General features: G+C 38.8%; 1 protein-coding gene, 1 long non-coding RNA gene and 1 other non-coding gene across 6 annotated transcripts in view; 2 read left to right on the plus strand and 1 right to left on the minus strand.

Moving 5' to 3' along the window:
* The window catches only part of LOC123504595 (probable cytochrome P450 49a1), a 19,971-nt gene extending 9,820 nt beyond the window's left edge, over positions 1 to 10,151 (minus strand). Inside the window, exons 1-5 of one of the 3 annotated variants that reach the window (XM_045255246.1) lie at positions 10,031 to 10,151; positions 8,800 to 9,001; positions 4,539 to 4,779; positions 4,017 to 4,133; positions 3,028 to 3,104 (exon numbers count right to left, since the gene is read on the minus strand). In XM_045255246.1, coding sequence (XP_045111181.1) covers positions 3,028 to 3,104; positions 4,017 to 4,133; positions 4,539 to 4,779; positions 8,800 to 8,995 — 631 coding nt within the window. In that variant the 5' untranslated portion in view covers positions 8,996 to 9,001; positions 10,031 to 10,151. Of the gene's footprint in view, positions 1 to 3,027; positions 3,105 to 4,016; positions 4,134 to 4,538; positions 4,780 to 8,799; positions 9,002 to 9,835; positions 10,000 to 10,030 lie in introns of those variants that run through there. The other 2 variants (XM_045255245.1, XM_045255248.1) reach the window with 2 other exon arrangements.
* The window catches only part of LOC123504598, a 194,863-nt gene that overhangs the window by 139,772 nt on the left and 39,994 nt on the right, over positions 1 to 15,097 (plus strand). The window lies entirely within an intron of this gene.
* LOC123504675 lies at positions 7,448 to 7,566 on the plus strand. The gene has a single exon (XR_006674916.1). It is a non-coding gene; the product is annotated as a 5S ribosomal RNA (ribosomal RNA).

The following is a 15,097-nucleotide window of genomic DNA, read 5'->3' on the forward strand; positions in this document are numbered from 1 at the left end:
AAACACTCCTTCATAAATAGAAAACATCAAAATCTTTCAAACTCTGACTCCCCTCGAGACCTCTGGCACCTAGCCAAAAACATCTCCAATAACTTTACTTTTTCATCTTTCCCTGCTTTATTTCATCCTGATAGTACAACTGCCATCTCTTCTGTCTCTAAAGCTGAACTCTTTTCTCAAACATTTGCTAATAACTTGGATGATTCTGGATTTGTCCCTCCCTCTCCTCCTCCCTCAGACTATTTAATACCCTCAAGCAAATTCTTCGTAATGATGTTTTCCATGCCCTCGTTTGCCTTAACCCTCGGAAGGCTTATCGACTTGAAAGGGTACCTCCAATTGTTCTCAAAAACTGTGCTTCCGTGCCTGGCCCAACTTTCAACTTTGTCTATCGAGTTCTACCTTTTCATCTTGCTGGAAGTTTGCCTACATTCAGTCTGTTCCTAAAGAAGGGTGACCGTTCTTATCCCTCAAACTACCGTCCTATAGCTTTAATGTTTTGCGTGTCTAAAGTTTTTAATCTATCCTGAATAAGAAGATTCTCAAACATCTGTCGATGTCTGTCCTATCGTAGACGACCAAACCTTCAGGAAGTGAACAGATCACGCAGGGACATCACAGAACGCCTGACTTCTGATCTTTCTAAGATTTCCGATTGGGGCAGAGAAAATCTAGTAGTTTTCAATGTCTCAAAAACTCATTTCCTCCATCTAATTCCTCCATCCATCAATTCGACACAACCTTCCAGACAACTATCCCCTCTTCAATGACACTCAACTGTCTCCCTCTTCCACACTGAATATCTTCGGTCTGCCCTTTACTTGTTATCTTAACTGGAAACTTCACATCTCATCTCTTGCTAAAACAGCTTCTAAAAAATTAGGCGTTCTGAGGCGTCTCCGCCAATTCTTCTCGTCCCTTCAACTGTTAACTCAGTACAAAAGCCTTATCCGGCCCCTTATGGAGTACTCTTCGCATTTTTGGGGGGTTTTCACGCACATAGTTTTATTAGGAATCAAAAGCTTTTCGTCTCATCAACTCCCGTCCTCTGACTGACTGTCATAGTCTCTTTCTCACCGCCAAAATGTTACATCTCTTTGTGTCTTTTATCGCTATTTTCATGCTAACTGTTCTACTGATCTTGCCTCCCATCCTCCTGCGGCCTCGTTGCACAAGGCTTTCTTCTTCCTCTCATGCCTTTTCTGTACAACTCCCTAACCCAATAGTTAACCAGTACTCTCAATCATTCATACATAAACTATGGAACTCCCTACCTGCTTCTGTATGTCCGTCTTCCTATGACATAACTTCTTTTAATAGGGAGGTATCAAGACATTTGTTCCCACTCAAGTGGGCCATTTATTTTTTAAATATTGTATATATTGCCTTTTATTTTTTATACCATGTGGGCTTTTCACGAGAATTTATGGGCTAAAGGGGATACTTTTTGGGTACCCCCTATCTCAAAGCCCACCCGCTAGGAAACCCTTGCCCCGAGTGAGGAAGGCCAACCTACACTCGGACCGTGGACAGGATTCGAACCCGTGCGCTTGGAGACCCCTCGGATCCCAAAGCACGCATGGTTCCACTGTACCACGGCTGGCCTTCTCTCCTGCATAAATAAAAAAAAAAAATACTTACGAAAATTCCATTTAATTAATTTATACACTTTGCATGATGCAGCGTCATAAGTTGAAGCATTTTTTTCATAAACGGATTCTATATCCAACATTCATTCAGCACTTATACATTGCATCGAATAATATGTGAAGCTCAGTCCCGTTCTTGTTTTACGTGACACATAAATATATTTTTCGTTATTATTTTTATTTTCACTTGTCCGCGAAGAGTGGTCTTCTGTATAGAAGAGATAATCATTCATCAAACTCTCCTCTGGTTGTCTTTTTCGAAATGTAAATATGTTTACAGTGTCGGACATTTATTGAAATTCTTCCCACAAGTGATTTGTGGCACCGTACTGAATGCAGAATTGTAAAACGAAGATCAATACATTACTCACTCACTTAATTATATTGTTGATTATAAATTATCAGCTCATAAATTTAATACGGGAAAAGAATAGTTCCTAAAGGTGGGAAGTAATGAGAAATTAATATAGTACAGCTGACACATCGTAATTTCCACTAAATCGCTGTCAGGACGCTACAGGGTAAAGGGCTGCCTCTTCGCCATTTTGGATTACGGTACTCTTCCACTAGAAGCCAGACAGATCACATCAAGCAGTTGTTCTCCCATGGCATTAAAAGTTTCTGAATTTGTACTTAGTGCATATAGCGTTCGCTTCTATCTAACCAAGAATATATAGACGACACCTCCCGTCCATAAAAGCACCCTTCAAGCAAAAGGATTTAGCCAAAGAGTTATCATTTTTCATGGGAACATTCAACAGCGCATCATTACCACTGCAGATTGGCCACGTGGCCAAGTGTTTTATTGTTTCCCTAATTCTACCTGTAGTACAATAAAACATTAAAAAATATTATCTAATTGGTTATTGGTTTGGGATGGGTAATTTTAGTCACTATCCGGTTGATATTCAGCCACTATCACCAGCCAGCAAGTTCATTCTTTGCTACGCATGTCGTTTTGATTCTTTTTTTTTCTTTTACAAAGTGCTTGTAGGAGCTTTAATTAAGCGGATTAGAGACTGTTCTGGTGCTATTTCAAATTAGTTTTAGTCTTCATCACCTAATCATTTATCTTCTTCTCCGTTGGAAATAATTTCTTATATACAGTACATTTACAAGAAATAAAATCTAAGAGTTTGCACTACATTTAGTGAACGAAATAAAACTTCACAATGAACTTATTCTTATTTTAAGATGTATGTATAAGACATATTTGTAAGTGTAACATCTCATATGGAATGTTTCCATCTCTCTCTCTCTCTCTCTCTCTCTCTCTCTCTCTCTCTCTCTCTCTCTCTCTCTCTCTCTCTCTCTCTCTCTCTCTCTCTCTCTCTCTTTCTCATTACTAAATATCTACAACAACAGAAGATATACATACATTCAAGCGCCCATTTGTACAGTTCGTCCTGGAAGTTGTCCGGCATCTCTCCGTATTTATCTTGCAGCTCTTGGATCCTAAAAACAAGTAATTGATGATATGCTCATACTGTAAGAGGATTGTATCTAGTTATGTGCGATGCTTTAAGAAATGGTCTTCATGATTTAGTGGTAACAATATGTGATCTACAATGGTACTTGGTTTTTTTTTTCTGTTAAACCTATGGAACTATTAATTAGCCACCTACTTATTTAAGGGAGATCAAGGGATGAGATGGACTAGTGGCAAAGTTGAAAAGAATAGCAACAAGAGAAATCTTGGACATAACTACCCGGAAACCTGACGCCAACCCTTTACGTATAATAGACTGCGGAATATGATTATCTATCTGTTATGCTGTCTTCTACAATCTTGTTGAAATTTCATTGCAACACAGTTCAATGGAAAGTTATTTTTTCGTTTGAAACAAAGTCACGAATTAAAAAAAAAAAAAATCAATTTCTAATCAATATTGATGCAAAATACTGACAAGTTACAAATTTTAACATAATACATGAATAATAGTAGTAGTAATTACGCTACTACCTACACAAAGTAAAATCCTTTGCGGAAAGTAAGAATACATAGAGTAGTTATCTTTTTTTTTTATGTTATGGCTTCTAGCACCTGTAGGTATTCTTGGAAGAGTATGGAAGCGCTGTTCAGGTTCAACCCATCAGTGGCGCGGGCAGTTTTATTTAGAGTGGTACCCATATTACGGTCCATATCACCATCCAAGCGCATCTTTGGTGTAACCACCTAGAACCTGGGTATCATGGTGACATGTAGGTAACTTTAAATCACTCGACAAATGGCAAAGTTTCAAGGCGGTACGTGGTGGGATTCGAACCTACGCATGGACGTCTTCCCGATCCCACGCTCACCACCTTATCCACTACGCCACCGCCTCAATGAGTTATAAACAGAGAAAACAAATTCACGCCACACACCTGTCCATGAAGGTGCAGGAGACGTCATCCATCTCAGTTAGGTACTCGTTTATCACCATGGGCTTCAGCAAGGTGGTCTGCACAAGGCTCCTTACCCGCCACCATTCATCCCCGTTTCTGGCACATGTGAAAGCATACACATACACATGTTATATTCCCCATAATACTTTAGCTGCTTATCATACATGTTAGAACTTTGACTCGTATACTTGAATACTTTTTTTTTTTTTTTAAGATGAGTTTTCATATGTGTATTTTCGTACTTTGTAATTATATTGATGATGTAAAGTACTTTTGAACATTCAAAAGTACTATTAAAAAGGCTAACAGAATAATAATAAAAGTAAATATATATATATATATATATATATATATATATATATATATATATATATATATATATATATATATATATATGAGAATGCTAGAATATATTACACACACACACACACACACACACACACACACACACACACACACACACACACACACACACACACACACACACACAAAAGCACTCACTCCACTATAATGCCTGCTCGTTTCTCAAAGTAGTCATCGGTCCAGTTATCACGGAGGTGCTTGAGGGAGGCAAGCGGCGTCCGTGCTGGCTGGTTTTGTGTCACTCTGTTGAGCATTTCACAATCATCGGGGTTGGCCACCATGATCATTGGGGGAATGCCAGGGTTGACAAGCTTCACAATCGGCCCGTATTGTTTCATCAGCGACATCCAGAATATTTGCATCCTTTTCGAATCGAAGTCTGTGCAGCGTATTTCGGGGGAAAAGAGACTGTGTTATTGGTGGATGCCAGTTTCTCATATATTTCTTTTATACTTTAGTTTAAATCAAATAATTGTGCTACATTTAGAAATAGGAAGGGGAAAAAACTGCACATCTACATTTTTAGATTTACATGAATTCTTACTTGTTTGTATGTAAGTAGTGTGTGTTCCCATAATATTATGTGCTTGAGAACTAGAAGGCAGACATTTCGAATAGACACAATTAATAGTTAGGCAAGTAACAAACTTGCATATAATAAATATGGAGGCCGAGGTCTTGCGAGAGAAGGGAAGGAAAGAGCACCGAGCTATTTTTGGAGTCTGCGTTTGGAAACACAGAGAAGCAGAGAGAATCCGTGGTGATTTGTGATGAACGAATGATATATATATATATATATATATATATATATATATATATATATATATATATATATATATATATATATATATATTAGCCCTAGGAGATAAGACACCTACCGAAACGATAATCTACTCCCAGCGAGATCTAATAGCACTACTTCAGAGGGTGGTGTGAACTTTCCATTAAAGCTAGTTGTGATCTCGCTGAACGTTTCCCTTTGCGTCTCACAACTCATGAGGCAGTCACATCCTGCCCTCTAAAGACAACTCTCCTTCTTCACACAAAACTACATGCTCCTACTATACACACACCCTTCACTTGAAATTTAAAGTAAAAAAAATGGCGACTCCAAATCCAACCTCGGAGTCTCCTTCTGAGGAGGGGACCAGAAATGTCCCCAGGTTGGACTGCTCTCTCGGTGGCGACCCATAATGTCTTGACACCTCCCTCGACTTTTTCTCCATTAACTTCTGCAATATTCGCGGTCAGATCTAATTTTCAATCTGTAGAACACCACCTCTCCTCTACCAAACCTCATTTTCTTTTCCTCATCGAAACACAGATGTCTGAGGCAACTGACAGTAGCCCCTTCTCTGTTTCTTCCTACTTTCTCTATCCTCAATTTCGTTTCAAAGTTTGATGCTGCGTCTATGTGAGCAACAATTTAACTTGCTCTCGTCCCCACTCTTTGGAATCTTCCGAGTTTTCCACCATCTGGCTTATACTCAATATTCACTCTCTAACTAAATATGTGCTATCTATCTCTCCCTAACTCCTCTGATTATAGTAGATTCTTTGATTATTCAACTTCCAAAGTGGAGCATATTCTGTCCCTCTATCCTTTCGCGGAGATCTCCATCCTTGGAGATTTCAATGTTCACACATGCAAACGCGGAGTGCACACACACACACACACACACACACACACACACACACGGTAGCTTAGTGGTTAGAGCGCTGGCTTCACAAGCCAGAGGACCGGGGTTCGATTCTCCGGTCGGGTGGAGATATTTGGGTGTGTCTCCTTTCACGTGTAGCCCCTGTTCACCTAGCAGTGAGTAGGTACGGGATGTAAATCGAGGAGTTGTGATTGTTGTCCCGGTGTGTGGTGTGTGCCTGGTCTCAGGCCTATCCGAAGATAGGAAATAATGAGCTCTGAGCTCCTTCCGTAGGGTGACGTCTGGCTGTCTCGTCAGAGACTGCAGCAGATCAAACACAAAGATATGAAGTCCAAGTGGAGAGCAGTAGAAAGGGGAGTGCCACAGGGGTCAGTATTGGCGCCAATACTTTTTCTCATTTATATAAATGACATGCCAGAAGGAGTGAAGAGCTACATAAATCTGTTTGCGGACGATGCGAAACTGTGCAGAGTTATAAAGCAAAAAGAAGATTGTGAAATACTGCAAGAAGACCTAAATAAGATCTGGGAATGGAGTAAAAAGTGGGAGATGGAAGTGGACAAGGGCCATGTCAAGGAAATGGGAAAGAGTGAAAGACGACCAGTGGGAATCTATAAGATGGGAGATGGAGTAGAACTGGAGAAAGTAAAAAAGGAAAAGGATTTGGGAGTGACGATGGAAGAAAATAATCAACCGGCAAGCCATATTGATAGAATTTTCAGAGAGACATACAATTTGCTAAGGAATATTGGAATGGCATTTCACTACATTGACAAAGAAATGATGAAGAAACTGATAAGTACTATAATAAGACCCAGATTGGAATATGCAGGAGTAGTGTGGATCCCTCACAAAAAGAAACACATAAGGAAGCTGGAGAGACTACAAAAAATGGCTACAAGAATGGTCCCAGAACTTGAAGGGATGACATGTGAGGAGAGACTAAAGGCTTTGGATCTTCCAACATTGGAGCAGAGAAGGAGAGAGGGATCTCATACAAGTTTATAAATTGATAAACGGAATGGACCAAGTGGACAATGAGTATCTAATCCTGAGAGAAGAATATGCCAGTCGAAGCACAAGATCGCATAGTATGAAGCTGAGGAAGGGAAGATGTGTAAGAGATATTAAAAAGTATAGTTTCCCGCAAAGATGTATTGAGACGTGGAACAGTTTGAATGAAGAAGTAGTGTCTGCAACGAGTGTGCATTCTTTTAAAGTAAGATTGGATAAGTGTAGATATGGAGACGGGGCCACACGAGCATAAAGCCCAGGCCCTGTAAAACTACAACTAGGTAAACACACACACACACACACACACACACACACACACACACACACACACACACACACACACACACACACACGCAACGACCACACCACGTTGCCAACGACCACACCACGTTGAACACACCGCTTTTCGTCCGATCAGCGAAGTTAAGCAACGTTGGGTCCGGTTAGTACTTGGATGGGTGACCGCCTGGGAACACCAGATGTTGTTGGCATTCCATTATTTTACACGGCCCGGTAGCTCAGTGGTTAGAGCGCTGGCTTCACAAGCCAGAGGACCGGGGTTCAATTCCCCGGCCGGGTGGAGATATTTGGGTGTGTCTCCTTTCACGTGTAGCCCCTGTTCACCTAGCAGTGAGTAGGTACGGGATGTAAATCGAGGAGTTGTGACCTTGTTGTCCCGGTGTGTGGTGTGTGCCTGGTCTCAGGCCTATCCGAAGATCGGAAATAATGAGCTCTGAGCTCGTTCCGTAGGGTAACGTCTGGCTGTCTCGTCAGAGACTGCAGCAGATCAAACAGTGAATTACACACACACACACACCTTACGAAGAAAGTCTGAAGGAAATAGGACTACCAACTTTGAAGGATAGACGGGAGAGAGATGATCTAATAACGATCAATTAGATAGTAAATTGTATGGAAAAGATAAACAGACAAGACCTGGTATCACTGATAGAAGGAGATAGACGGACGAGAATACTTTTCAAGATCATGAAAAGTCAATGTTTGAGGAACATTAAAAAGTTTAGTTTCCCACATAGATCGATGATCATCTGGAACGGTTTGAGTGAAAAGATTGTAACAGCAGAAAGTGTGCATAAATTTTATGAAAAGTTGGATAAAAGTAAATATAGAGACAGGTCACTATGAGCCCGCTGAAACCCACTAATATACAAACAGGTTAATACACCTAGGTAAATACACACACACACACACACACACACACACACACACACACACACACACACACACACACACACACACACGTGCGCGCGCACGTGCACACGTGTTCCCTGAAAAAACATTGGGAACATGCGAAAGCAGAGGTTGACACTGCTTCGCAGTTGCCAAGTAATCTAAGTAAACAGATTTCACGTCTCTAACGGCTTGGACCACTCATCAAATGTCACGAACGATGTAAGAGCTATCAAGGATATTTTAGTTAATATATAATCTTATTGGTTTAGAATGATTCAACCAAAGGGCAAATAATGCTTCCCGGTTTACTCGGAATAGAACGAAAAAAATAAATGAAAATAAAGAAAAATATCCTAAATTTGTCTGACATCACACATCCAGCTTATTTGAGTTTGATTTAAGTGGGGCTTACTGTGTGTGTGTGTGTGTGTGTGTGTGTGTATATATATATATATATATATATATATATATATATATATATATATATATATATATATATATAATTAGATATGTAAATGCCGCACGCTTACCTTTGTTCATCATCATGGAGGGGATTGAACCCAGTAGGGGGAAGTTTCTTGGTCCTGGAATGTCAGTGACTGGTTTTGCATCTTGTAGAGTTACTTCGGCCAGCTGTTGGCTACTTGCTGTTGTGCAGATAAAGCGTTGCACTTTTCCTTTCAACCCAGAAACACTCCAGAGCCTTAGCAGCATAGTCTGAGTCATCCTTCACTGAGGAAACCAATATTATTAAAAATCTTCAATGTTGGTGGTATCAAATGTCTCGTCATATTGTACACACTAGAAAGGAGAACGAGAGATTCTGTTTTCTAACATTCCTTTGCCTCCACTTACATTGTCTACACTACATCACAATACCACAAACAATAGTAACCGTAAATTTCATATTTTCTTCCTTTATACATGTACTGTTGCTAGTTTATTCTGATGATAAATTATTTAAAGATTAGAGTGTATCTGTTATAGTTAAACCAATGACATAGTCTAACTAGTCAGTTGTCTGCATACAGGATGCTATAATGTATTTGAATCGTTGCCTCCCTCAATAATCCTTCCTATCTGACAGGGACAACGATGAGTTTCTCCGGCCCTCTTTTCTCCTTCCCGTCTATGCATCCAATACACGCTGACATGCTCCACCTTATAGCATGATTCATCCTACCTCATATCTCTCTCTCTCTCTCTCTCTCTCTCTCTCTCTCTCTTAGCTAGTGTGGTTTCGTCAGATCCGTGAGTCACTCGTTTACAAAAATGTCGTTCGAATATTTTTGCAAAAGCTGGAGCAGGTTTTTCTATTTGTTCCCTGCATATTCTCTCTCTCTCTCTCTCTCTCTCTCTCTCTCTCTCTCTCTCTCTCACACACACACACACACACACACACACACGGCCCGGTAGCTCAGTGGTTAGAGCGCTGGCTTCACAAGCTAGAGGACTGGGGTTCGATTCCCCGGCCGGGTGGAGATATTTGGGTGTGTCTCCTTTCACGTGTAGCCCCTGTTCACCTAGCAGTGAGTAGGTACTGGATGTAAATCGAGGAGTTGTGACCTTGTTGTCCTGGTGTGTGCCTGGTCTCAGGACTATCCGAAGATCGGAAATAATGAGCTCTGAGCTCGTTCCGTAGGGTAGCGTCTGGCTGTCTCGTCAGAGACTGCAGCAGATCAAACACATACACACACACTGCTCATTGCAAAAAGACAGTCACTTATTTATAATTCAAGAGCAGGAAAGACACTGCCTTACCTTAAGAGTTCAAGGAGTATCGGCAGACGGCAACTCATCCACACAGCGTCACAGTGACTGGTGTTAATGCCTGCTGGTACAGCTCAAGGTCAGATGCAATGATTGTCATTGTCTGAATGATAAAATGATTGTACGGTGAGGAACTAACGTACTTATTCCTGATAATGGTAACACTGATAACTAATGTGCATTCATCTAGTGAGAAGAGCGAAGGAGGGGAGTAAGACCATGAATAATTAAATAAAGTAGAAAAAGATAAAATAGACACATATATCATACTCAGTACAATGGCAGCTTCGATGAGTGTAAAATAAGCGGCAGGATTCCCGTTGAATGGATAAAATGAGAGGAAAGCATACGTTGAGAATGCCAATAAAGATTTTTTCAATGTTAATCGCCCATTATCGCTATATATATATATATATATATATATATATATATATATATATATATATATATATATATATATATATATATATATATATATATATTACAAAAAAAAAAATAGAGCATTAATACTTACTATCAGAAGTGAAGATTATTTGACCAATCATCATGACCAGTCATTATATGCTGATGAGACTTTATATGTTCTGTATAACACAGCAGGAATATATATATATATATATATATATATATATATATATATATATATATATATATATATATATATATATATATATATATATATATATAGATAGATAGATAGATAGATAGATAGATAGATAGATAAATTCAAATTTGAGAGAAATTTGGTCCATTTTACAACAATGTTTTGCTTGGAAATAAAGTAGAATGAAAAAAAAGTCAAATTAGTAATACTATTGAGGACCAAATAAAACAGTGGCTATTCTTTTTCATGTTGCTGTTTTTGCTTGTTTACTTTCTGACCTACAATTGTTAGTAGAACCTTGTGGAACTCTTGTAAGTCTTCTGTAATTTGTTTAAGAGTACAGCAGGGATATTATTGGAAAAAGGTCCTTCGCGTGTCAAATGTGGTCGTTTCTCTATCTTTAGACTTTATTTGAAATGAGAAATTTTGGTCTGTTTAACATCTTTCATTTTTTTTGGCATGTTTTTCTTACTAAGTATGTTTAACCCCTTCAGTAGCATGAGGGTTACAATGTCTGGTTACTTTTTAGTAATCTCATACAGCTTCAGAAACTGTATATGGGGATTAAAATAGTGAAGATTGTGACTATTAACCTTCTGCCCTCCATAAACCATCCCTAATATCAATAAAATGGTATAATCATATACTAATCTCAAAGCATGAATGTGTCCCAGTACTGAAGGGGTTAATGAGTTGTATGGGGGGTAGGTTAGGTTATCAATATTTTGTTTTTTTACTTTATTATTTCTCATTCCCTACTAAATGTAAGGAGAAAGACTGCCACCACATTTGACAAACAATGACTCTCTAGTCAATATTTTCCACCATTATGGAAAATATTGACTAGAGAGTCATTGTTTGTCAAATGTGGTGGCAGTCTTTCTCCTTACACTTAGTAGGGAATGAGAAATTTTGCAGTGGCACACAGATATACACACTTCTAAATACACACACACACACACACTGCGTAGTGTGGTGGTTAGCACGCTCGACTCACAATCGAGAGGGCCGAGTTCGAGTCCCAGAGCGGCGAGGCAAATGGGCAAGCCTCTTAATGTGTGGCCCCTGTTCACCTAGCAGTAAATAGGTACGGGATGTAACTCGAGGGGTTGTAGCCTCGCTTTCCCGGTGTGTGGAGTGTGTTGTGGTCTCAGTCCTACCCGAAGATCGGTCTATGAGCTCTGAGCTCGCTCCGAAATGGGGAAGACTGGCTGGGTGACCAGCAGACGACCGAGGTGAATTACACACACACACACAGCTAATGGTGAAGTGTTGGCTCATCTGCAGGACTTGTTAAGAAGTACAACGTGCTTGCACCATGGACAAGTGGCACGCCTGGCTGCACTGCTATGCTATGCACGGATAAGTGTAGATATGGAGACGGGGCCACACGAGCATAAAGCCCAGGCCCTGTAAAACTACAACTAGGTAAATACACACACACCGCAGTGTAGTGGTTAGCACACTCGGCTCACAACAGAGAAAGCCCGGTTCGAGTCCCGGGCGCAGTGGGGCAAATGTGTAGCCCCTGTTCACCTAGCAGCAAGTAGGTATGGAATGTAACTCGAGGGGTTGTGGCCTCGCTTTCTCGGTGTGTGGTGTGTGTGTTGTGGTCTCAGTTCTACCCAAAGATCGGTCTATGATCACTGAGCTCGCTCCATAATGGTGAAGGCTGGCTGGGTGACCAGCAGATGACCGTGGTGAATTATACACACACAAATCTTGATCTTGATGTTGATTCTTGATGCTACAGGTGACTCAGGATCACTTCAGAGCCAGGCCTATGGATCTACAACTTCTTTAAAGAATAAGAAAAAAAAAAACAGGAAAAAAAAATAAAGAGCATTATTCTATTCACTAGTAATCCCTACACCTCGCTCGCCACATTCTCTCCAGATACTCCTTCACAGCCTCAATCATCCTTTCACTCATCCTTTTACACAGTCCTAGCAGCAACACCATCCTATCTTCTCCACTTTCCTATCTTCTCCACTCTTTCATTCCTATTATGCCCTAATTCAATCAAAATCACTTGCATCATCTCATGCCTGTCTTTCTCATACTTCTCACACTCCAGCAGGACATGCTCCACCCTTTCGTCCTTCCCCATGTCACACATCTGGCACACTTTACTGCGGGACTCAGACTCATTACATTCACATCCATACGTAGCTCGAAAGAGATGATCACCACCCAGGCTGCCATCATACCACGTTTTATACATCGGGGACTTCCTTTTCCTTGTATCATTCCGGAGTACTCTTTCCTTCCATCCCATTCTTCCTTATATTCCTTATAGTCCCACCCTCTTCACCTCTCTTTCGATCTCACTCTTCCATCTCCTCACATCCCATTCAGTTCCTATTATGTCTCTCCTCTTGTCACGATCCATTCACTCTCATTTTGATTCCTCCCAGCCATTCTCATCCCCCGTACAACTTGTAATCCACTCCTCTCTGTCATTCTCATGCACCTCGCAAGCGCGCGAGCACACGCACTTAGGGTTCAATACTGGGGAAATTTATGCTCTGCTCACTAAAAGAGGATTCTGAGGCTGAGGTAGAAGTTGCCATATCCATTTTTTTTTTTATTTAGAGTGAATGGTGTGTGTGTAGCTATGTGCATGTAGTTTTGTGTGAAGGAAGGGAGTTGTCTTTAGAGGGTAGGCTTTGACTACCCCCTTATATTGTGAAACACAATGGGAAAGGTTCAGTAAGGTCACTCTGGTTTTAATGTTAACATATAGTAAGTACCTGATCCAGTGCTTTAGTTCTTACTGGGAGTAATCATTGTCAGCAGGTGTCTACTGCCTCTTCCAGATATGAGGATTGACATATATTTTATATATCAATATTATTTTCCTGCTTTAAGTGTTTTTTTTTTAAATCTGTTACACTATTGTATAATATGTATTGAAGATGTTTGTATTGCAAATGTATGAACTTTTTGTTTCAGTTTCCTGAAGTAAACCTGTCAAAAAAAGTTTGTTTCTAATTAAAAATTCTTATCTTGTATTTTGCAATATGTTTCATACTTAGGAAAGAGCCATTATACATATGTAAAATATTCTTTTGGTTTACTAGTAGTGCATAACATTTTTCAACTGATAATACATAACATTTTGTATTAATATTTCTCAGCTCCTTTTCATGGTTTATTGATTTGTAATCCTAGAGGGAAATTTTTAATTGCAAAAATTTTACATTTTTTGTGCATAGTCTTATCTCAATTTCTCTAAAAAATATAAATAAATAAATAAATAAATAAAAATAAGGAAAATCCTTTTCTTATTCATATATATTTTAATATTAACTCATACAGTGTTTAATGTTTATATATGCATACATCTTAGGGAATTGTTTAGTATATATATATATATATATATATATATATATATATATATATATATATATATATATATATATATATATATATATATACACACACTTTGTTTTTTGAGCCATGTTAGGACCTTCAATTTTGTTTTTATATATTAGATGCATTACTAACATTAACATAGAATATTTTCACAAGTCAGGAGTAAATTTTTTCACATGGTATGTATATACTTACTTTTGGAGCTCAGAATTATCATAGACAAAAAACTTTTGTAGGAACTGAGACAGTTTTTTTATGTGTTTGTCTACATGCCAATAATATCAGAGCATGTAGCAATCAGAGCTTTTGGTTATAGATGTTTTGGCATGCTGAAATTGTTGCAGAGTTGGTTGCATAGAGCGAGGTACTATATTTTCCCAAAAATGGTCACATAAAAAGAAAAAAGTTGCCTTCTCCCAAGAAGTCACTTTTGAAATCTTAAATCAGTAAGGCATAAGTAGTCAGATATTGTGACCAAGAATCAAAATTGTGTGGTAGCCACACTTCCATTCATGATGTGGGAATGCTACATGTACCAAACAATTTATTTCTTTCTCATTTTGCAAGGTAAATAAAAAATGTACGAAAAAAATGCAACTTCACAAGACTCCATTTTGACAAAGCACAACACTGATTGGGTTAACATTCTTCAGTTTTTTTTTTATTTGTCAATCTGTAATCTTAAATAACAATCTTATATCACACAAATGTTTATAATTTTTCTTAAAGAATCATTACAGACATGTTTAAAAGTTTAAATTATTCAATTTGAAAATTTTCATCTGCTATATGGGGTATGATCTTGCTTAAAAAGGAACCATTATACAGTACATATTGTCACCATGAAATATTTGCTTGAACAATTTTTTGGGTGATTACTGATTTTTTCCCTAATTCAATTCTTTTTGATGCGCTGCATCTATTCTTATACTACTTGTCTAAATTATTTGTTGGTTAAGAGTGGTCTAAAATTCATCATAAACATCGATAATGTCATAGTTAAGGAAATGAGACGTGAAACTGATTGGAAAATGGTGGCTTACAACAATGTGATTTCAAAAGTGAAAAATAAACAA

This window comes from Portunus trituberculatus, chromosome 16 (assembly GCF_017591435.1).
Source record: "Portunus trituberculatus isolate SZX2019 chromosome 16, ASM1759143v1, whole genome shotgun sequence".
Taxonomy (NCBI): Eukaryota; Metazoa; Arthropoda; class Malacostraca; order Decapoda; family Portunidae; genus Portunus; species Portunus trituberculatus.